The sequence below is a fragment of the Branchiostoma lanceolatum genome, chromosome 10, assembly GCF_035083965.1.
Source record: "Branchiostoma lanceolatum isolate klBraLanc5 chromosome 10, klBraLanc5.hap2, whole genome shotgun sequence".
In the NCBI taxonomy this organism is placed as follows: Eukaryota; Metazoa; Chordata; class Leptocardii; order Amphioxiformes; family Branchiostomatidae; genus Branchiostoma; species Branchiostoma lanceolatum.
Window position 1 is genome coordinate 8429683 of NC_089731.1, and position 22711 is coordinate 8452393.

The 22711-nt window shown below is 39.1% G+C and overlaps 2 protein-coding genes across 3 annotated transcripts in view; one reads left to right on the forward strand and one right to left on the reverse strand.

Moving 5' to 3' along the window:
* LOC136443601 (kelch-like protein 24) overlaps positions 1 to 11095 on the forward strand; it is a 32293-nt gene extending 21198 nt beyond the window's left edge. The window contains exon 3 of one of the 2 annotated variants that reach the window (XM_066440909.1): positions 82 to 11095. In XM_066440909.1, coding sequence (XP_066297006.1) covers positions 82 to 115 — 34 coding nt within the window. In that variant the 3' untranslated portion in view covers positions 116 to 11095. The remainder of the gene's footprint in view (positions 1 to 81) is intronic. The other variant, XM_066440908.1, reaches the window with a different exon arrangement.
* Positions 11096 to 12346: 1251 nt separating this feature from the next.
* LOC136443607 (26S proteasome regulatory subunit 7) lies at positions 12347 to 21294 on the reverse strand. The gene is made up of 12 exons (XM_066440918.1): positions 21122 to 21294; positions 20370 to 20407; positions 19894 to 19975; positions 19585 to 19676; positions 19087 to 19226; positions 18524 to 18596; positions 17964 to 18059; positions 17598 to 17762; positions 17005 to 17092; positions 16237 to 16439; positions 15642 to 15738; positions 12347 to 12785 (listed from the first exon to the last, which is right to left on the reverse strand). The coding sequence occupies exons 1-12, from the start codon at positions 21189 to 21191 to the stop codon at positions 12628 to 12630; spliced, it is 1302 nt and encodes a 433-aa protein (XP_066297015.1). The 5' UTR covers positions 21192 to 21294; the 3' UTR covers positions 12347 to 12627.
* Positions 21295 to 22711: the final 1417 nt, after the last annotated feature.

The following is a 22711-nucleotide window of genomic DNA, read 5'->3' on the forward strand; positions in this document are numbered from 1 at the left end:
TTCCGCCAAAGTACAGGCTACTTCATGCCAATTCCTACACAGAAATGGAATCTTATTTCAAATTCTGTCTTTTTCTTCTAGGATCTTTTCCTCTAGGCTACAAAACTCCGACTGACAGTATCTCTACCTATTTCCAGGCAAGCCGACTCGCAACTCGTAGCTGCCCAAAGGTCTTCCACCACTAAATGCTTTTATTAAGGATAGAACAAAGTCCCAAGATGATCATGGCCATGAAAAACCCAGAAGCACTCTCAACAACTCAAGATTGTCCGATTGACCGTTCTACACAAGACAAGGCCAAAGTGAACAGAAGCCGAAAGCAATGATAGAAAAGTAACGTCTGAAATAAATTATGTTATTCCCTATTAGTTATTTTGCATGTTTTAGGTAGTGAAGGATTGTCCAATACTTTTTGGAGGGCCTTGGAATGTTTGAAATAGGACATCAGACCTTCAAAAACTTTGAAATTGTGGACAGAGGAAGACTTCCTACACATGATAAACTACAAATTTACCACATGAATTGTGAAAATGTTCCAAACCATCAAACAACAACAAAAAACAGCAACCGATTTTCTTCACACTGATTATTTCTTTTTTCACCTTCTCCCTGCAAAATCATGCTGAACAAGACACAACTTTGATGGCATGATGAACATTATAACATGGAAGAGGTTAAACCACACACACACACACACTCATTATTGTCCAGGATCTTTTCAAATAATGGTTTATTCTTGTGTCAGAAATGATTTATTCTAAATGACTTCAATCCAAGACAAAAAGATACCTAGCAAACTTCAAGCCACAAATTCTGTGCCCACTTTGTGATAATGATGTGTGGTGAAGGTACAATTAACTGTGACAATCTTTAAGACAAATGACGATGGGAAAGAGATCAGTCTGACATGATTGTAAGTTAGAGAAACCAATTTGTACTTGTGCACTGTTGCTTTCCATGGACAGTGAGCCACATAAGAGAGTAAGGGCAGCTTAGATATGGACAGATGTGTGTAGTTTCACAAAAAAAGTCCACAACATATTGTTATATTCTCTACAAAAACTGCTCAAAGCTGCCTCTTTACTGTACTTAAATGTTTTGGTGATGCATAATTGATGTCATATTAACCTCAACTACTGTGCTATTTGAACAACTAGTCTGGCCAAATTGTATGATGATGATGATGCGATGGCAGTTAGTTCAGTCTAGAGTACAGTTGAATCGAGTGAGAAACACAGAAGGCAGGTGTATAAAAACGTGCTTGTTGTCACTAGTAAAATCTTAAATTTCAAAGCAACTCAAAACTGTGCCAAAATTTAGTTCAATGCCAAAAGTGGAGATAGTAGACTTTCTTTTCTGTACCTGCATTTTTCTTACAATATATATGATGAAAAAAATCATTCACGATTAGAGAGAACATGTTTGATTTGGGTAGATATGAGACCTCAATTTGAATAGGTAAAGTCTTGGAAAGTTGTGGCCTGACTTGCTTGAAAATGGCCCCAATAACTTTTGATAGATTTCCTAGCTACAACACAAGAGAACCACCACAATGATTTTGTGTAGATCTCTTTGACCCCTTCCAATTTCGAATAATCACTATGCGTACAAATGACTTGGTATCTTCTGGTATGAGAAAACATTAACTGATAACAATTCACAAAAAACTCTGAATCAAGAGAATAGCGTTAACCCAGAATGAGAAAATATGTCGCAAAATCTACAAAATTTGGGGAACCAGCCTATGTTTGCTGTATAGTAGTACTTGTGGTTGTACAGATACCAATTTTTTTAGAGCAATGTAAAAGCATCCGAGAGAATGTAAATAGAATTCTAGGCCATTTCTTCTCCCTTATTCCCGAAGCATTGCCCTTCAACACCTCTCACCATTACCTACTTACCATTCCTCACGTGTCCACAAGTTTCCATCCCACAAGTGAAATGGGTTGCAGATGGAGTGACTACGTGGCCCCACAGAGGATTAGACTAAAGCCATCCTAAAATGGAGGTTGGCTCCAACCGTTGCGTCAACCTTTCTGCAGGTCTACAAATGAGCTTGCCAATGACTCCTAGGTCACACCACACTTGTATCTTGATGTAAAGTTTCCCGTCTTTTATCAGGCCTCGCTTGGTTTGAGCCTTACTCCTAATGTGAGTAATGTAATCTTGCAACTAATCAGTCACTAAAAACCTTTTTGCAGATAACATCCAAGTCATACTAATGATAAGCTTTTACCATCTACGTGATCAACTTTCAAACAAATACTGTTCATCACAGAATTTCAACGTGGGCCAATACGCACTTAATTTTGTCTGTTCAATGGAAATTGCTTTCAGCAAACTAGCACCTTTGTACATTGATCACCCCAGCCATCTTGAAGCAGTCTTTCTCCGTACATTTGATGAAAAAAGATAGGGTTCGATGGAGGTATTTGCAGAGTTTTGTGCCTGAAGCAGAGGTAGTTATCTACCTAGGCCTTTGGGCATACTGCGTAATAGCCTCCAGAATGGTAGAGGTTACCTCACGGTTAAAGTGCACTGGACTGTTTAAAGAATAATGTGTTGCAGGCAAGGTTTGAGTTTTCTGGTCACATTCAAAGTGTTTCTCTGAACATCCAAAGGTTAAAGAGCAGCTAAATACTGCCGCTGTTAACGTTTGATTATGGGCCAGATTAAATATATGGGCCAGACAGTTTCTGATAGGCACTTACCTCATTAATATGATTAAAACCACCATTTGGCCAGACCCTTAATTGCCAGTCTGGGCATTTGGGTGGAGATGTGCAGAAACACGAAAAACCTTTACCCATGTCCTTGACTGCTCGATGTCAACAGACTGCATGATTGCTAATTTCTTTAGGAAAAGGGCACCAAAAGAAATGATAAAATGGTTGGCTGTAAATCACAAATAAACATGTTCTTCCAGGGCTTTCAAAAACATGATTTGTGCAGGAAGGCCAAATCCAAGTGCTGTATCAAAGAGAAGGAATGACTGACGGGTCAAGGTCCCACTGGGTCCTACGTGTCTATTTTAGAAAAGTCTGACAGATATTAAGGTAATGGCTACAGGGGCCCATGTGCAGCAGTACCAGGCTTCACGCTGCCTAAACACGAACACAAAAATCAATATCACACCGTCTAATGAAAGAATCTATTTGCAACAATAGTCGTCAAATGGCCCGGGCTTGTGTATTCCAAATGAATGTTATCCCCATAGCTGTTCTGGTAAAGCTACTGAACCAGGTTTGAAGATTTAGGTTTGGCGTTAATTCCTCGAAGCACAACGGTATAAACATTGGTGATAATCAGATTAAAAACTGTTAGTCTTCTTAGCGAGTCAGCTAATCAATGTAACAATTTTGTTTTGCAATTGCAGGGGTGGACTGTAGCGTAGTGCACAGGTCTTTAGTTTTCTCTCCAGAGGCCCTAGAGGTAAATTTCAAAAGCGCCGCAAATATGAAATGTCAACAGTTTTTGTATGCAATATTGAACGCGGTGCAATATTTTCCATCGCGTAAAAATGGGAGCTTGGGTTGGGCCATTTTGTAATGGTGCAAACTTCAAAATATTTCTGATGCAGGTTCACCAGAGGGAGTGTCCTTAATCGAGTCCAGAATGGTCGGGGAGGAACTTTAAGTCCCTTATTAAGTCAAGCAAGTCGCAAGGGCTGACCTGAATATTGGTGTCCTGTTCATCTTAGTCTGATTAGATTGGGTCAGTTCAGCCCCGCGCCTCATCAAGTCAAACCCTGGTCTTCATCACTTATTCAAACTTGCTCATCGAAAATGGTCATCACTTGCCTATTATTATTACATGCCAAGTTGCCAACACAACTAGTCATTGTAGAAAGAGTTCTCTGGCTATTACTGATTGTTCTAACATAGGGATTTCTGCAAATGGCTCAGAAGCATTTTATTGCAAAATCGAAAATATCAGCTGTTCTTTATTCAGTGCAATTCCACCTAGTTTTAAAGATATTGTGGGTGAAAAGTACTTTGAAAAACATTACATTTCTAAAGTGTGATTAATTTGATTATGATATCATCATTCCTGTCACAAATGAAATGTTTTGAATATAATCCTATGAATCTAAGTGTCGAATCTTCACCATGAAAGTGGCGGGTGGGAAAATTTCATTACAGCACGGAATGCACACTCATTTACGACGATTCCAAATTGCGTTTTAAACCATTTCCATCTAAAAGTGTCCTATCAATTGTGTTAGCACGCCGTTGTAAGTGCGGGGTGCACACAACTGCCTGAAAATGCCACGTCTCCTGTAGCCCAGCCGATATGAAATATGTTTAATGTTACTCCGTCCCTAAATCCAGGTCAACCCGTCAGCGCTGCAAAGGTCTGATACAGTTAAGTGACACGAGCACGGCAGCAGCCTTGGACGTTATCAATTCCCCGTGCAAACCGCCTCCGACATATTTATTAGCGGAGTATCCTTGATTTGGAAGGGTTGTATGAAAAGGACGACGTCTTTAAGATTGAGAGCGTATTTCTGCGTCATTGGCTAAACGGCAGGTGGAATAGGCATGGTGGGCACATAGGAGCAGGGTATTGATCATGGACCTGGTTGTTAATGCGAGGCTGCGAATCAACCCTGCTGACTGCGCATCACTTTCAGGATTTCCCAAGACACAAAGAATTGTGCTTATTGCTACATTTACCTGCCCGGGCATTCCCTGGCAGACAACTTGGTGATGAGACATTTCTGGTCCGAGGAAGGAAAATGAAAAATAGCCTGCCACTGGCAAAAAAAATCTGTTAAAAGAGACTGAGCAATAGAAAATTAATGACGTTGTATCGGAACTGTCTTCTACATTTTGCTTGATTGGACACGTATAATACATCATGCTGACCTCTCAGATCACCTAAAAAAGGAGAAATGTAACCTGTTCAATCATCTCGGGTCACCTGACTAACGTAGTCTGTACCCACTGCATACCCTGTTAAAGTTCATTGTCAAACACAAGTCAAACAGGTGACACTAAAATTCCGGACTTACAGTCTAATTCTGGAGAACACTTTCATTTTTTTCTTAGTCGATTGACCAAATGAATTAATGTCTACAAGTATGACGCAACAAAATGTTATTAATATCTAGTTAACAATTACATTGTTCAGATGTCTCCTGGGACAGTTCTGCAGAACTCTCCAGAATTTTGGAGATTTTTGCAGAATTCTGGAGAATGCCAGCCAGAATTCTGGAAACCTCAGATAGAATTTGGGCAAACTGTTTATCATATTAGAATAAGAGATGTTTCCCTTTTACTCTGTTTTAGTTTTGTAACAAGATGTACCAACATCAGTATCAGATAAATGCTATTGTCTTCCCAAAAAGAAGGTTTGTGGAATTAGACTGTCAGTCAGGAATTACGGTGCACGCTTTTGTGACCATCATTTCAAGACATAATAAAATCAGTAACGTATGAACTCAATTTGAAAGCTCATATATATAAATATATTTTGTCAATCTAGTGACAACCACTTATCATTTCAAAATGATACCATGATTTTCCCTCAATCTATTTGGAAATATGTAAAATTATCAGTGAAAATGCTTATGGTGAGTGGAGTCATTGAGAAATTGTTTAGAGAAGTTACTCATACTGTATTGAGGCCTCGATTACCCAACGTTTTCTTGATCCAAAAGTTTTAAGAATATCACAAGTGAAGTATCCCAGGCTTCGGTTCCAGTCCAAGTAACTAATTTTGTGATGTGAGGAAAAATATCTAACCCCAGAACTGAGTATATTGAGAAATTCTCAATGATAGCAGCCATGTTGCATACATGTATAAAGAGAGGGTCTCTTTCTGTATCATGTTGGAAATGTAGACGACCCCACACAAGTGTGTTCAGTTTGTAACTTCAAAGTTTTACCTTCTCTCCAGGCAGCTCAAAATGTAGATACTGTGATGATGACTTTTCCTTGCATGTCTTGCACAAGCTCCCCAGTCCCCAACAACAGAAAAACTCAACTTTAATCCCATCTCTCCTAGTACTGTAAATTGAGTTTCCAACAAAAAAAGAACAAAGATATTGTCTATCAAGAATTGAAATTGGCTAAACAAATTCATTCCATTGCTAATCCCCAAAACCTTAACAGCTACATTTGACTATGACAAGTTACTATCATTTAAGATCCAAGAACTAAATGAGACTTTGCACAAACATCGAGTTTCTGTCAATGAAGTCTATGCTTAGCAACCCTGCTGACACGCGGCATGTCACGAATTGTAAAAGTCACATTATTTGCTATAAATCTCCCAAACTTCATGTCATAGTGCTTGACGTAGTGATGAATATTTCATGGGGTCATTAAATTCCATGGCACAAAAGTAGATATTGAGTGATAAAATACCATGACGGTGGTAAAGTTTATAAACCTGTTGCGGAGTTGGTCAGAGATTGGCCTTTGTTTCCTTTGTAAGATAGCTAAAGTATGGAGATGTGGTTCCTTCCTTATAAGGTTAAAGAAATGATAGCTGTTATTCCGCATGAGGTGAGCTCCGATTCTCTACAACGTCTGATCAGCACTTCTGTACTTCCAAAGTAAAGTAGTAGGACAATGCTATGTATGATGTTCCAAACTCTTGTGCATGTCGTCTTCTGTACTTAAAACTGAGAAAAATATGTAAAAAAAAAAGAGAAAAAAAATCAACTAAAACTGGTGCTCTTAGCAAGATAGTAACTCCCTTCCTATGAAAATTTTATAACTAGTGTAAGCTTGATAAGAAAACTTGTTGTCTTTCGCACTTCCCACCATCATGTGCTGCTTGCTTTTATACACCATTTACTTATGATAATTTCATGTCCTTTGGCATATGTATGTATTAGCTGTAAGTTGTAGAAACTTCTGCACAATTTGTATCTGCACTTCAGAAAGAAACTTTTGATACAGTCTTCACACTTTTACTGCATTTTACATGTAGCATCTAAATCTGTAATGCTCACTAGCACAGACATTAAGATATGTTGACGATTTTTACATGTAGAGGAACGTAGTTTGGGAAAATATCATTTTCTATGATACCTGTTTGGAGGGGCATGCCATTGTTAAGATATAATGCATAGTACATAAAGTGCAGGTTTTGATACACAGTATACATACTGTAATCATGTGTATCTAAACATGCAACTGCAGTAAATGCAAGTTCTTCACCAACAAAATAATGATATAGCAAACATATGTAATTGTGTTACAGTTATTGTAGATCTCCAAAGACAGATTTTGTGTCAGAATACTATTGATCTGAGGGATGGTCCAAGGTTATTGCATTAGGTGGCCATTGGTTGGGTATCTCAATTTATTGCATAATATTATCATGTCATATGCATCAGTTGAAAATCCCTGTCTGCCACAAACAGCATGCAAAAATATGCATAACAACTAAAGATGAAACATCAGGAAGATTTCTGAGGAGACCCAATCAGATACCCCATTCTCTTCGGTCTTCTATACATTCTCCAATAATCCTGCAAAATAATCAATCCTTAGACAATTAAGGCTTCTGTTCAAAAGTAACATTTTTCTTAATCATCTCAAAATATATTTTCTGATTGGTTAGAACAGTACAATGCTGCCATTTTCAATTCCATTTCCATTAACAGCCAATCAAAAAGCAAGACATGATTTTATCAAATGATGCCTACCTAACCTTGAATCATTTAGTAAGGAGAACAAAATGAGTACATGTGCACTGAAAGTTGGACAGCCAAGAACGAAGATCTACACATCAGAAGTCCCATAATCCTCCAGGTGACAAGGTGCTATCTTAATTCCATGAAAGAACATACTGAACATCTTACAAGTCACAGTCAATGTACTGCACTGGCATGCCCCTCAGTCCACAGACCTACATGTATTGTGCATTGCGTATTCCAGAGTGGGATATGGCCAAACCAATTCAACTTCTTGGTACTCAGATAAAAAAAGAACTTGAAAATCAACATCAAAACAGAGTCTGAGGGGATAGACTGTACTTAATATCTTATGTACACACAGACTAAACCCCCAACCCTCTGTTTTCAAGTTATTTTTTACCCTAAGATTTCCAACAACCAAGAAGATGAATTGGTGTTGCCAAAGCTTGTTGAGATATTGGAAGCCCTGTTGATCATTCTGTCTACTGCTACTAGACAAGATCAGTCTATTGAGGTTGCCATGGTAATGTCTGTCATGGCTGCATCTACTCAGAACTAGAGTCAGAGAACAAAATTTACCTTCACCACTCTATGGGTGCTTCAGTGTACCAAATTTATACCGGTACACTGGTAAATTTGAATGTTGAGGGTTAATAAGTGTTCTCGCAAAAAAATCACTTCACCTACTGTATATAGCTAAGCTATCTGAAAGAGAAAAACTTTGAGGTCGCATTTACATTGTGCGAGTCAAACGCTATTCTGAGAAGGAATTCAGCATGTTCAGCAGTAGCAGATAGAATGGTTTGAAGCCTAACGAATATCTCTCGTTAAGTCTGTCACTCACTGGGCCTTTTGGTTAATATCCATTTTAGCTCACATGCTGGTATGGTACCCAAGCTGTCCAAACTTTTGCCCCTGTGCAGTAAGTGATTGTCAGATACTTGTAAGGCTATACCAACACAATTGACTGGCTCTCAGATTTATTTCCCTCAACTTTATTCCAGAATCTTTAACTAAGGGAAGAATTCCAAACTCTCACACGAAGAAGAGTGTCAAGCATTCATCGCATGATTTTGTTATTACATGTATTATTTGTTAGCGGTCTAAGATTCTAGTCTGTTTTGGTTCCTAGTGTGTTCTATATACTTTACTTTCAACAGCTAAAGAATTTGAGATCCAAGAAAGTCTGTTGGTATGGCTCGAAACTCATTATGTGTCTGAAGAAAACATTTCTTATGTAGGAAGCCATGTATACTTGCTCCTTGTACTTAAACACTGAGAAATGGCATAAGACACGACTGAGACAGTAGTCTTTAATGAAACAGCATGTTTCACATTGAAATATAAGTTGACGAAGATCAAAAGACAGTAACAAATTCCTATCTATGACAGGATGAAGCCATTCCAAATGAAGCAGATTCTAGTCTAGAAAAATCAGAAGGACTTGGGAACATGATGTACTCTGCACTTGTTGTAGTATATGTGTGCTGGGTTTCCTTTGTTAAAATTTTTGCAGACAAACAAAGACAGCACTTCAATAGGTACAGGAAGCACAAAATAATAATAGCACTTTCAGGTGCACAAAGTACTGTGCCAAAAGCAGAAGTCTTCCCTGAAAACTTTCCCATTACATCAGATGGCGCAGACATAATTACTGTAATGTATGACTCAGTTGTCGGTGCTCAGGTGTTTGGTGGGACTTTTGCAGGTTTTCACCTCTTAGGTTCATGTCTGCTATTGATCCCCCGCTACACTGGGGGCAACGATCTTCCTGACCTTGACCCCCCCTCGATGGATCCCGCTCCAACCTATGATGGACGCGGGAAACGCCGTGCATGCAGAATTAGCGAGAAAGGTACGGGCCCTTCTGCCGGGCCGGGGCTGCGCCGTGGTGGGGGTTTTCCTCGGGGATCCCAAACTATCGCCTTCTTGTCGGCGTGCTCGAGGCCTCATGCTTTAATTATGAAGTGGAGGCTTGCAGAATACAAAGTGGTTCCACGGCCCAGCAAATCACGGCGGAAACCTTCCGTCTTTATAAACCTGAGTCGTGAGCACTTGCAAAGGTGCCAGGATTTCCCCACACACCGTCGCACAGTAATCTTTCTACCAGAACGTCACTGAAATATGCTATTCTGAACTGGAACTGAAAGGGAGAAATCACCACACATCTAGAGGTGGTGTAAATAGCAGCAAACAAATGTATTGAGTCTTATCAAATTTAAGAAATCGGCACAACATGACGTTAAGCAGTGCAGTATAAATAGACGCTGTAATAATTCACCTTACCCCACCCCACAATTCCTACTGCATGGTCCAACCCAAAATAAAATTTACGACAGACTCACAATCAAAACTGGCAGAAAATTAATAGATTCCAGAGGATACTGTTAATCTGCAATTTTACACCATCTATGAATTTTCCCTTATACCAATTTAGAATGCTATATTTTAATTACCTAAGAGTGTATTTGGCTACAAATCATCATTTGAGTTTAAGCTGCCATTTGCTTCTTACATTTTTATCTCCATTTTGAAAAGAGCAAATTATATGGTGAAATGTCTGACCGGGATAATATATTGCTAATATGTATTTCAAATCGCATGGTGGCAACTATTACTTTATGTGTCAAAATGTAAGGATTTACAGTATTGACATTACTGGAAAACAAGACTAAAATTGGGACATAAGATTGTAGAGAAATGGTGTTCCTGTATTACAGTAGTAAATTTATCAGTTTTTGGACTTTCATTTTTTTGTTGAGAAAATTAAGGAATACGGTGTAGTGATCAGGTCATTGACTCACTTCAGAAGCAAATTAATTATCAAATTCATGAGTTTGTTTAAAACCTTTCAATCTCTCTCTCAATTCAAGCCGCAAGGAAAGACCAATTTGAAGACCGAAGAATCATATGTAGTTCCATGCCAAGTTTCCTAAATATTCGGATCATCCTTGATTGTGTTGTTGTCCATGCACCTGGTCTATCAAATATTCTCAATCCAGATAGTCAATTTTAGACTGACTTGTTCTTTGATATGTCAATCTCATCAAAAATCAAGACCTGCTTACCAACAAATAGCCCTTTTGCTTTGATTCTGGCAAGAATATTATTATAATAATGTCCTTGATTCTGGCTAAATTGCTCTAATATCACACAATACTGGGGAAAATTGAAGTCTCCAAACTAGGTAACGTTAGATCTCAGTCAGAACATTTTTTCAACAAACTTCCATTGTGCATTGATTAAAACTATGTTCAAACAGTACTGTTAGTACTAGTTATAGCTGTTATGGTACTAGTTTTGGTACATCATGACAACATGACCATTTGTCCATGTTCAGGTACAACAGAGCAAGTTACAGCGATGAAGTGGAAAAACTGCTGACATTGTGTGCCAATCTTAAATATGAAAAAGTGCAATAATAAACAAACTACAAATCCAGCTCTGTCCTGGGTCTGTTCTCTGAGTTTTTCTGATGTATACCTGTAAATTGTATTTCCCCCAATCTCTTTTTGTACTGTTGGTATGACTTGCACCACCTTATTAAAATGAAATCCTACATTGCCAAATTAAAACCTGGCTATAATATACGGATTAGGGATGAGGTTCCATTTCATTTCATATTATATTTTTATTACCGGTAGTTGATGTCAAGTATCTTAGTGTTCAGAAAGAAAATACTCAGGCGTAAAAAAATGTTGTGTTTCCAGTCACATGACCGACCCGAGCAAAGACCTACCAACCCTAGTCTTTTTTGGGGACTTATCTAACAACTTTGAATTCCTGTATTTCAAACTCTAACAGATTAAGGCTTTGAGCAGTTGATATTGGAATGTGTACAAGACAATGTACTTCTTTGTCCAGTTTATCAGTATACTAAATCTTGTAAAAATAAAGTTGCGATATCGTGAGTGTGCTTGTGTGTCTTGCTCAAAATCCTATTCGCCAACCCCCCACTCCTTCGGGACGTCAATATCGCCATTTCAGATAGTCGTATATTTTGGGGAGTTGTATAATTTGCGCTGACAAATGGGCTATATTAAGCTATGCGGAATCTACTGTACTACAATTATCTGTATAATTACAAATCATATGATGCATTCCAGTTTAACTGTTAAACTGAATTTGTTGGATCACTTTGATCTAAATCTAAAGAAAAGAAAAGAGCATCCCTATCAACTGACCCTAATTTTTTCACAACTGTAACCGGAAACACTACATTTATTTCCTAGGCCTAACTAGACACTCTTAATTTTTGTATTGACATCTTGCGCACCTTCCAACAGACTTCTTAATAGACCTGCCTTCCAGCCTGATGTGAGGGCGCTCGTCGTCGAGGCATCCCTCCACGCTAACTTAACGATTGTTGATTGGTTGCGGTACTGCCAAGTGAGCATGGAGTGACGCCCAATAACCGGCATCTACCTGATTAAGCCCTGCCATTTCAGCTATGCTTCCAAATCAAGACTTGCATGTTTCAGTTACGACGAGCGAAGAAATCTGTGTCACTTGGCACTGTACCGAAAAAGTTACCATACCGAACGACTCAGTGAAAATAAACTTTATGGGTCTCTGCACCAGTCTTTAGTGCGACAGCATTTAGATAATACTGTCAGCTCATTTGAGTTTGTAGCATGTACGACCACATGTGACTGCTACATCCCTTATTAATTAGGACATTGACACCAATAATATTAGCCCATACACATTTTTATTGTATTCTTACCTCAGTTTCTTTTTTCCATACTTCAACTTTTTCAACTACCCCCTTCTTTGCCCCCGATGGGGTTATTTGGGGGTATCACTGATGTAGATGTAGACATACTTAATTCAAAACGTGGACTTCTGTAACCTTGTCAAATCACTCACTTCTGACATCGTTGTCAGTCAAGTGAAGGCTTACATAGGTGTTGAGTGCTACAAAGTGGCAGTATTAAATCCTTTAATGACGGTAGTTGCTAACGTTGTGATATTTAGTTGTAGGTCATGTATCGAGGGGTGGCGCTGAACTTAGCGTAGGACTTGATGACTTTGTTGACGGCCTCGAGGAAGTCCTTCTCGGTGGCGACCTTCCGCCTGGCTCTGATGGCGAACATGCCTGCCTCCGTACACACACTCCTGATCTCAGCACCTGTCATGGGGGGAAACACACAACATTTATAGATTTTATAGATTTATTACATCAACATACCTGCCTCCGTACACACACTTCCTGATCTCAGCACCTGGCATGGGGGAAACACACAACATCTACATCAACATACAGTCCCACCACAGGAAAATAAAAATTGGTATTCAAAATCCCAATACATAAATCCCCGTCATGATGAAGACTTCTGTACTTCAGGTAAGGAACCTTTAGATATTCCATACTTGTATGCCACATTCGTATACCACAACTTATGCCACACCCATCCACCACACCTGTATGCCACGCCCATACAGCACACTTATCGCTCATTTTCATTTAAATGTACAAATGTTGTGACTTCCGTTTGAAGTAAGACGTTCCTGACATCAGGATATGCCACATATAAGGTGCCAAACTGTCAATTTTATGACGACTTAAAATTTTTCTGGCTTTAAAAAGCGACAGTTTGGCACCTTATATGTGGCGTATCTTAATGTCTTATTTCAAACGGTAATGGAAGTTACAAAATGTGTATATTTAAACGAGAAGGAGCGTTATAATTTTATGCCACACACATACATCAAACCTGTATGTCACACCCATATACCACACTTGTATCCCACACCTGTATGCCACACCTGCACATCACAGCCATATATCACACCCATCTATCACACCTGTACCCCACACCTGCCCAGGCCAGCGTCCCAGTAAGCTGCACCTTTTAACTTATTGGCCAGGGCTACAAGAACAGGTCAGATCTGACACCCCCAATTTATATGCAAATCAGTCTGGTCCCAACTTGGCCCCAACCCAATATTCCGATACTTCATTGAAAACCATGTTCATCCAAGCATCTTCTTTTTAACAGAAGTATAAGAAGCCAATGATTTTCAGCCACCATATGCATAAAAATAGGTGTGTATTTTTCTCAACACTTCCCATATTCTTTTTTAACAGAAGTTTTTAACAGAAGAACCCAAAGATTTTCAGTCACCATATGCATAAAAATAGGTGCGTACTTGTCTTAATACTTTCCATATCTTACATCTACAGAAATAGAATTTTTTAAAACTTCACCATAGTTGTTTAACGTTTGAAAAAAATGAAATATTTTGGTGTTCGTCTCGTGTCCTACCTTTAAATTTACAAGTAACACCTGCAGTTAATCTATTTCTTTATTTCCTGGACCACACAAAAATTGAAGAATCAAACGGTACCAGGTCACTCCCATCCTTTCTGTGATTGCACCTCCCCCAACAGTCATCTTGGACAACCAAATGGCTCCTTTGAGCATGTATGGCAGCACAAAGATGTTGTGGCAAATAATTTACACTCCAAAATTTAAGCCATTTTCTAACAGCAATGGTTGAGTATGAATTCAGGATACAAAACAAGACGTTGTTTTAAAAATGCCCGACCGTCTACAACTTAGGGCATTGTCAATAAATTGTTGGACAAAGAATCCGAAGAGAGTTTTCCTGACAGGTACATTAGTACTAAATTGATGGAGACTGGGATTCGACGCGGAGCTACTGACGTACCTGTCACATATCAAAAAAGAAACACGATTATCGCTGAAATCTCTCGCCTCAGATGGTCCGAACTCTACGACATTCCGCAAATAACCCGCGTCCGCTGTCTGCTTCCTGACCGCGGCTATCAACGTCCTTTAATAGCTACTTAAGGCCGGGGCTGCGATACAAGGACATGGACATGGTAATTGCTCCGGTTCCCATCTACTCATTGCTTCACCCTTTATCTTATCTTAATGAAAGTGGCCCTTCCTGGGCAGGCCTGAGACGCCGGTCATTTACATGGAAATAGGAGACAGAGCTCCGTGCACCGCCTCTGTCCATCATCAGGGGGGCCGAAGGACTCAGACCAATCTTACGGAATCCACAAGTTTTGCAGAATACATACGATCCACTACTAAAGAAAATCTGCAACATACAAATGCTATGGAATCTGTACGATCCACTACTAAGAACCATTTTTACAATTTTACAGGATTCATACAATACACTTCTAAGAAAAGAATTTTACAGAATTCATACGATCCATTACTAAGTTTTACAGAATACAGATGACGATCCTTACCATCAATTAAACTTGTATGAATTGTGTTTTGCTATCTTTATCCAATGGCTTTTAATTTTGCACTAGTCAATGACATTTATTCAATCAACTGAAAAGCACTATCTAACAAACTCAACTCTATCTAACTCATATGCATGAGACAATTTTGTGCTTCAAAGATTGGAACTTTGTTGCCAGAAGGAGCAAATATAGTAGGCTTGTTCATTTTCTTGCCATGCTTAACAGTAAAAATATATATAAAAGTCCATATGCTCAATGAATCATTGCCATTGCTTTTCTAACACTGTATATCATAGTTCAGTACAATCTATTTCTTGTCACTTTCCATACATTGTAAATGAGGCTACACGTACATTGAATGATATTCCTTAAAAGATTGATAATGATATGCACGTCCATAATGCATATCACAACAGGGCAATCTGAGATGGCAGGCTTCACGCAAAGTCAGAATCACACAAACACATGCACACACACATACTCACCACACATACACACTAAGGCATGAACACACACATACATGCACCCCTAGTCCACACCACACACATCCATCCACACACACACACACACACACTCACACACATACTCACTGCAAACTAATGTCTGAACACACACATACACACATCCCCTGCAAACACCACACACAAACACAAGCAAGCACACATATACAAACAACAATACTTCACTCCATTGGGGCAAGGTAAAACAATAGATACAAACACTGTTTTTATTCTACCATGTATGTACTTAACCCACCTGTGCTGTTTGGACACAACCTGGCCAGTAGTTCGTACCGGATGTCCCGCTCTACGCTCATGGACCGTGCATGGATCTTAAAGATATGTGAGCGGCCCTGGAGAACAGAAGAGGACACAACTTCTCAGTCACAACAAGGGTTTTGTAGAAAATCAATTGTAAAACTAAAAGGTAAGTGCTAATGGTACACATGTACACACATTTCCTTAACACATTTTTTAAACACTTCAATACAAAATACACCATCCACTACAGAATTGAATAAGATAAAAACAAATCGTCATCATCATTCCAGGGTGTTTTTCCTCCTAAGGAGGAACACCTAAATGATTCCAGTTTTTCTTTGTCTTGTAGAAACAAATCACACACCCCTTCCCCCAAAAAATCTTCCAGCAAAAGACACATTCCCTTATAGCAATGTCATAACACTGCATTCTTAAAAACATAGCACTTCCAGCATTCTCATGTATCACTAGAAATAAATATTGTTACATTGATTGAGACACCCGTAGAGTACTGAAAGTTAAGTTACACATGTGAAATGTAGAGCTCGGTGGTGAAATGGTTAACTAGCAAATCGACATTACTATCCCACCTCCAGATCTGGTAGACCAAACTCGATTTTCCTGTCCAACCGTCCGGGCCTCATGAGCGCGGGGTCAAGCGTGTCCGGCCGGTTGGTCGCCATCAGGACCTTGATGTTTCCACGCGGGTCGAACCCGTCCAGTTGGTTGATCAGCTCCAGCATGGTTCGCTGGACCTCGTTGTCTCCGCCCGCTCCGTCGTCAAATCTCGCACCTGTGGAAAACAAAAATGCATTCAAAGGGTTAGGATGGTACATTATACATACGTAGAAGTCAGCTGAATTTGAGCCACATGCATGTACAGTCAATCCCATACTTATGACTACCACCTTTAAAACGTATTCTTTACCTTACTTTATTTGTCTATCCAGGAGTTTACAGCTCAGGCCTATTATACCTGTTTTTCAGGTTATCTTGGTTAACATTAAAAACAGTGATATACATTATGATATACACTACAACACCAACACAAAAATTGAAATACTTGAAAACGAGACAAAATAGTATATGTACAATGTATATCTCTAAATTTGTCCAATGAGCAGTCTCTATTTCTAGAAAGTACAATGTAGCAACAATAGAAAAAAACTCCTACAACCTTTCTAAGACCTCTCAGGGCAACTTTGAGCTACCTTCCTGGTTATGTCCCCTACGTGCCAAGCATTCAAATGCCAATTGCAAAACTGTTGACACACACCACTGTCACAAATACACAAACACACCAACTGACTACAAAACCTCTGTTTTCATAGAGATAACAGTTCCCCATGCAGGCTTACCTCCAATGGCATCAATCTCATCAAAGAAGATGAGGCAAGCTTTCTTGGTCCTCGCCATCTCAAACAGTTCTCGAACCATTCGAGCACCCTGAAAAATATCAAAATAATCCATGTTCTTTATTTTACCACTAGCCAACTTTGGGTCGAGATTCTCACTCATACAAGATGTCACAAATCCGTTAAGTGGGTCATTCTAAATGATGAATAATGACTTGTGGGATTAAGGGTTAATGAACTTATGTCTGTCGATTTGTAATCCATCAACCCTAACGAGCACCAAATAAGAACATTGATTGATGTGAACTCATTATCAACATGGGATATGGCCATCATTTAGTGCCAACTTCTACAAAGTTGAAAAAAAATGCAGTCTATTCTATCTACCTTTGATTTTTTGACTCTAGGTAAACTTTATTGTTCTTGGATAATATTCATTGTCACTTGACTGGATATCTAACCATTTTATAGCTCAAAAAAGACAACAGCATGTCCAGGACCAAAGATTAAAAAAAAGTTCTGCTGCAGTACCAGGGTCAGCCACCAGGGGGCCCCAATTCGACCATGGCCTTCAGACAACAGTGATAATGACATACCTCTCCCACATACTTCTGTACCAGCTCCGAGCCAATCACACGGATGAAGCACGCGTCTGTTCTGTTGGCCACGGCACGGGCACACAGTGTCTTCCCAGTTCCAGGCGGACCGAAGAGCAGGACCCCCTTAGGAGGTTCAATGCCTAAGTTCACAAACCGTTCAGGCTGAAAAGATTAAGGCGTAGGTTAACACTTTGACACACGGGTTAGTGTATATAATACATTTGTAGTTAAATCCCAATATTTTCTCTATTAACAGGTGTAAGACTATGCTGCATGGAAACAATCAACTGATCAAATGGACCTAGACTAGTAGATAGATACCATGCCAGGTTGGAACAAAATTGTTATGAAAACATCACTCACATGTAGCAGAGGGGTCTCTACAACTTCTCTCAGCTTCTCAATCTGTTCTTTACAGCCACCAACATCAGAATACGTCACATCTGGTTTCTCTTCCACCTGAAAAAGGTGGGAATTTACAGTCATGTTTTACAATTTGGTCTTGCACAAATAAATACATATTATCAAACACTTTGTTTATTACATCCTCATGAGAGGCCTTACGCAGTCCTCAGTAATCATGTTGCCACTTTTGGGCAAGAGGCAATGTGATTGGTTGGTACCTTGGATACAGTATTTGATTGGCTGACAGCTGGCTAGAGCTAATCCAATGAGAAGCATGGATTGCAGGCTGGTAAGCCAAAGCTGTTGATTGACAATAACATGTGGCAGGCCTGACAAAATAAAATGACTCAATGATTGAGTACAGGCCAGTTGAAAAAGATGCTGCAAAAATACAGTCAATCATATACAGTTGACTAACAAAAGGCATATCCAAAATTTCAATACTGTAGTACATTTACATTTACATGTACATGTAGTATGTATAAGCTTCAAACATATTTATTTTATGACACCCCTACCTGTAACATGGTAACGGCTGGATCGATTTTCGGAGGCAGTGGGATGTGGATCTGGTACTTGTTCCTGTCCACACTGTTTATCAGATACACAGGGTGTAAAGGTTAGGAAAAATCAATGCATTATATTGGGCATAACACTTTGAAGCTCATCTTCTTGACTCTAACTCCCGAAACAACTACTAGTATCTGGACCATTGTATTCATAATCTCTATAACACCAAAGATGAACATTCAATGAACACCACACACACACACACACACACACAACCACGCATGGAAACACACACATATATGCACACATACATTGACACTGAGAAATTGGGGTAAAAGAGCAAGAAAGAACTGAAATGCCTTTCTCAGTGCTGAACAGTGTATAATGATTGAAAGAAAGACAATTGTTTAACATACACTGAAGCATACGAAAGTACATGTAATACAAATAATACAAAGATTTTAAAAACTAATCAACAGACCTTTCAGTAACCAAGACATTTAGTGTACAGTCATAGATAAGCAAGTTTTCCAGACATATTTCCAATGTGGCAATGACCCTTGACCCTTACCCAACTCTCATGCCTTCCTCTATGTCAGTGGGTGCCACCGACTCGGCCAAATCCACCACGAACTTGGCAAACTGTTTGACATTGATGATGTACTTGGCATCGTCGCTGTCGGCATTGATGATTTTAGTGCAGCGGGCCACCTACCAAGGCAAAAAAGGGACAAAGTTACATGTAGTAATAACTAATACCAGTCTCTTTGACCTTGGAACATTTTTTTTTTCAAATTCTTGAATTAAAGTAGAGCTCTTTGTAATGTTGGCTTCATTTCTGTCACAACATTGAGTCTAGAATTTGCAATTTACCCTAGCATTTCAAAAACATTGCAAGTTTAGTTGGAATTTCACGTAAGACTGTAGCAGGCATGTAAATGAAACCAAAATGATTCCATGTACTCCAGAAATGAAGCTCAAAACATTTATAGCATTGACAAGCTTTCAATGATTCAAACTAGATCTATACCTACATTTGATGGATAGCTAACATCAATCAGAAAGTTACCTGTAGTGGTTGTTCTCCCTGTAACGTCTGCTTGTCTGCTGCTAAGTCCCATAGTGCAGGGGGTGCCAGACCGGTGTCAGATTCTTTAATACCTACAGATACAACATATAAAATACATTAACACAATAGTTCTACATTAACTTATCATAGAACACTTGCATCAACATAGAATCTTACTGAAACAGTTTTTTGGGGGGGGGGCGTTATGACTCGTCCTTCAAGTCTTAGTAACTCTCAGTTAACCTTGAAGCTTTCTTTTTTTTCACCATTTTTGGACCAAAACTTCTGAAACAATACACCTGTCCTTACCTGTTAGTTCGTTGATCTTTTTGGCCAGGTTGGTGATGTCATCTTCTGTGGACTTGATGGATTTACTGTAGGCACCGGCTCCCTGTGGGGAAAAGCATGAGAATTGTTACACTACAAATTCATTTATTTACGTGGGGACCTAATTTCACGATGGTGGAAAAACTTTTCAAAAAGGAGCGAGACCTTCGGAGTGTTTCAAGTTTGGGGTTGAAGCAATTTTGTAGTACAGTAGTAATACATGGGAAACACATTCTCACAGTGTCATAAACTTGCAATATAAAGGTCACTGCAAGATTGTACAAAACAAACATTTCAAGATCTACTGTAGCTTTGACATAATTTCATCTCCACTGTACAATGTATCATTGCAAACATTAACAGTTTGGATATATAATTGTGGAAGAAAATATTCTTACACAACACTTGGCTACTAGTAGCTTAAAAGGTACTACAAGTATTAAAGTACAAGTACTTACGTAAGTTTTTAGCAATGCGATGTCCCCCTCATCCAAAGCTGAAAAATTGCATAAGTTGATAAAGATGTTGGTTAATCGTACAGTAACACAAAACTAATAGTAATAAGATAAGAATTTGAACACACATTATGGATAATAATCTTATGATCTATAAACTGTAAAAACCTCTATCAATACGGAATAAAAGATATAACAGAAGATCAGTTTTTTCAAATCAATTTCATTGTCTTTTTGTTGGATGTTGGCTCTTGAATTAACAAATATTACCCAGATTATCACATTTTTTGTGTTTTAACGGATAATTTTCTCGCTACTCTATGTCACTTAGGTAATAACTACTTTATACTCTTGCTACTGAAATTTGGACAAGGAAATATGGCACTGGTGGCTTGGGACGTTTGTTAACAGATTTAGACCAAATCTGATCTGAGAAACTTAGAAAATATTTTCATTTTTGCATGCGACTGTGCCCATGCCCCCCTCCCCCATAAAACAGGGTAGGTAGATTTACAACTTCATGGGGTTTGTTCGAGACTTGACGCTTAGGATCTTCCTAAACGAGACAAATAAATAGATTCCCAACAAACATCTAAGTACATATCTTTTATCGAATTCACTAATTTTTCTAACAAAGAGAATTGAGAAACGGCAAAGTACTGCGGTTCAACTTTTCTCATATGACTCAGCGGAACGAGGACAATTTTTCGCCGGTAAACCAGAGAAAAAGTACCAAACAGGAACGGCAAACTCACATTGTATCGGCTTGTCCTCCTTGTCTTCTCCTTTAACCTTCCTCTGATCGGATCCTAAATGGTCTGGCATCCTCAATGTGTGTAGGAAAGAAAGATTAGCGTGGAAGGTCTTCTTTCCGTGATTTTCAAAACAAGTTCTGCGTTTCCAAGATGGCTGCTTTACCCACAATGCATCACGTTTTAATTTTTGTTGCAGTGCAAATCCTGGGTATTCCGCAAGAGGCGCTTCTGAACCGCACAAGAATATACATCGCTATATGTTGTACTCGAAGTTACGTCCTCTGCCACACTCTTTATAATTATAGGCTGTCAGATTTGATAAGTCTCTTGAATCAGATAGATTTTGGCTAATCTATTTTTCGCTAAGTGGATAAGCATTTGATTAAAAGTTGTGACAAGATCTAGAGTAAATATCAATTCTCACAATTCTTCCGGGACGGTACCCTAAGACAGCCACATTAAAACGGTTATTTATATCTTGGCCTTCTCAAGAATGTATTGAACTTTTGGATATCTGAAGTGTGCATAACCTCGGGTTTACTGATGCTGCATTAGTAGATCTCTTTAATGTAGTGAACAGAGAATTTATCAGAGTTGAGTGTTAGGGCCACAAGCCCACGACTGACATCAGCGTTCTCATTAATTTTCGCCTGATTTTGAAAAAAAAAAAAATTCTGTATAAAGAAAAAGAAAAATTTGTCCCCCCACAGAGATGGTCAACATGATGAGAGAATACCAAAATGTCGTGTTGCAGCCTTGGTTATACTTGTAGAGTTGACACTAGTGAGGTAGCCATGGCCGTAGTTGAAGAAGTGAGGGATTGCGGAAAAAGCTGGCCCTGTCTACCTGGCCTGTCTACCCTGGCTGTCTACCTTTTTTGTGCCCCAAGGGTATGCATGGGGGTTTGGGCTTTAATGGCATTTCCTTGAGGAAAAACTGGGTCAATGTGATTCCAGATGTGTGTGAGCTGGATGGAAGACAATGCCTATTGGGTTGGGGCGGGGGTGTGGGTGAAGCTGGTAAAGAAATTCCACCAAGACTGGAAAAAAAGTTCCAAGTACATGTATACAATAAAATGTTCCTGAAATGTTAAACAAAATTGAAGTAGAAAGTAATACAGGGAAGCAAATGAAACTGGTAGGATGAGCCAGACAACAATACATGTAGGACCTTTGTTTGTCCATAAAACCTCCTTGGTTTGTCACAACAGCTAAATTCACAACAGATGTCTGACACTCCTGGGGGTTTATTACTGTAGCTCAGAAACTACGAAATCTTTAGCAGCTGCTGCTCCCGCAAACCATCCTATCAGGTTTCTTTGTTTATCCTGTACCCCATCACACCTCTTCTATCTAGTGTAACAATCCTAGTACATTTTATTGTACACTTAGATGTTTGTTTATCAATAATAGATTTTCTTCCAGTGTTGGTGGAGTTGCTCATAACTGTCCCTATCCTCCAACAGTATGATCCAGCCCACCCACAGCTGGGATTGCCACTGACCCAGGTTTTCCTCAAGAAAATTCGAACAGATGCAAAACCCCCATGCATGCCCTTGGGGTCCAAAAAGGGTAGATAGCCAGGGTAGAC

What these genes read in the sequence shown, in the direction of transcription:
- LOC136443607 (XM_066440918.1), bottom strand. Translation starts at nt 21,191, where the DNA reads ATGCCAGACCATTTAGGATCCGATCAGAGGAAGGTTAAAGGAGAAGAC. An exon ending in AGGGAGAACAACCACTACAG is followed by an intron (nt 19,227 to 19,584) that starts GTAACTTTCTGA and finishes TTGCCTTGGTAG; the next exon opens with GTGGCCCGCTGCACTAAAAT. An exon ending in TTGGTCTACCAGATCTGGAG is followed by an intron (nt 15,739 to 16,236) that starts GTGGGATAGTAA and finishes TCTGTTCTCCAG; the next exon opens with GGCCGCTCACATATCTTTAA.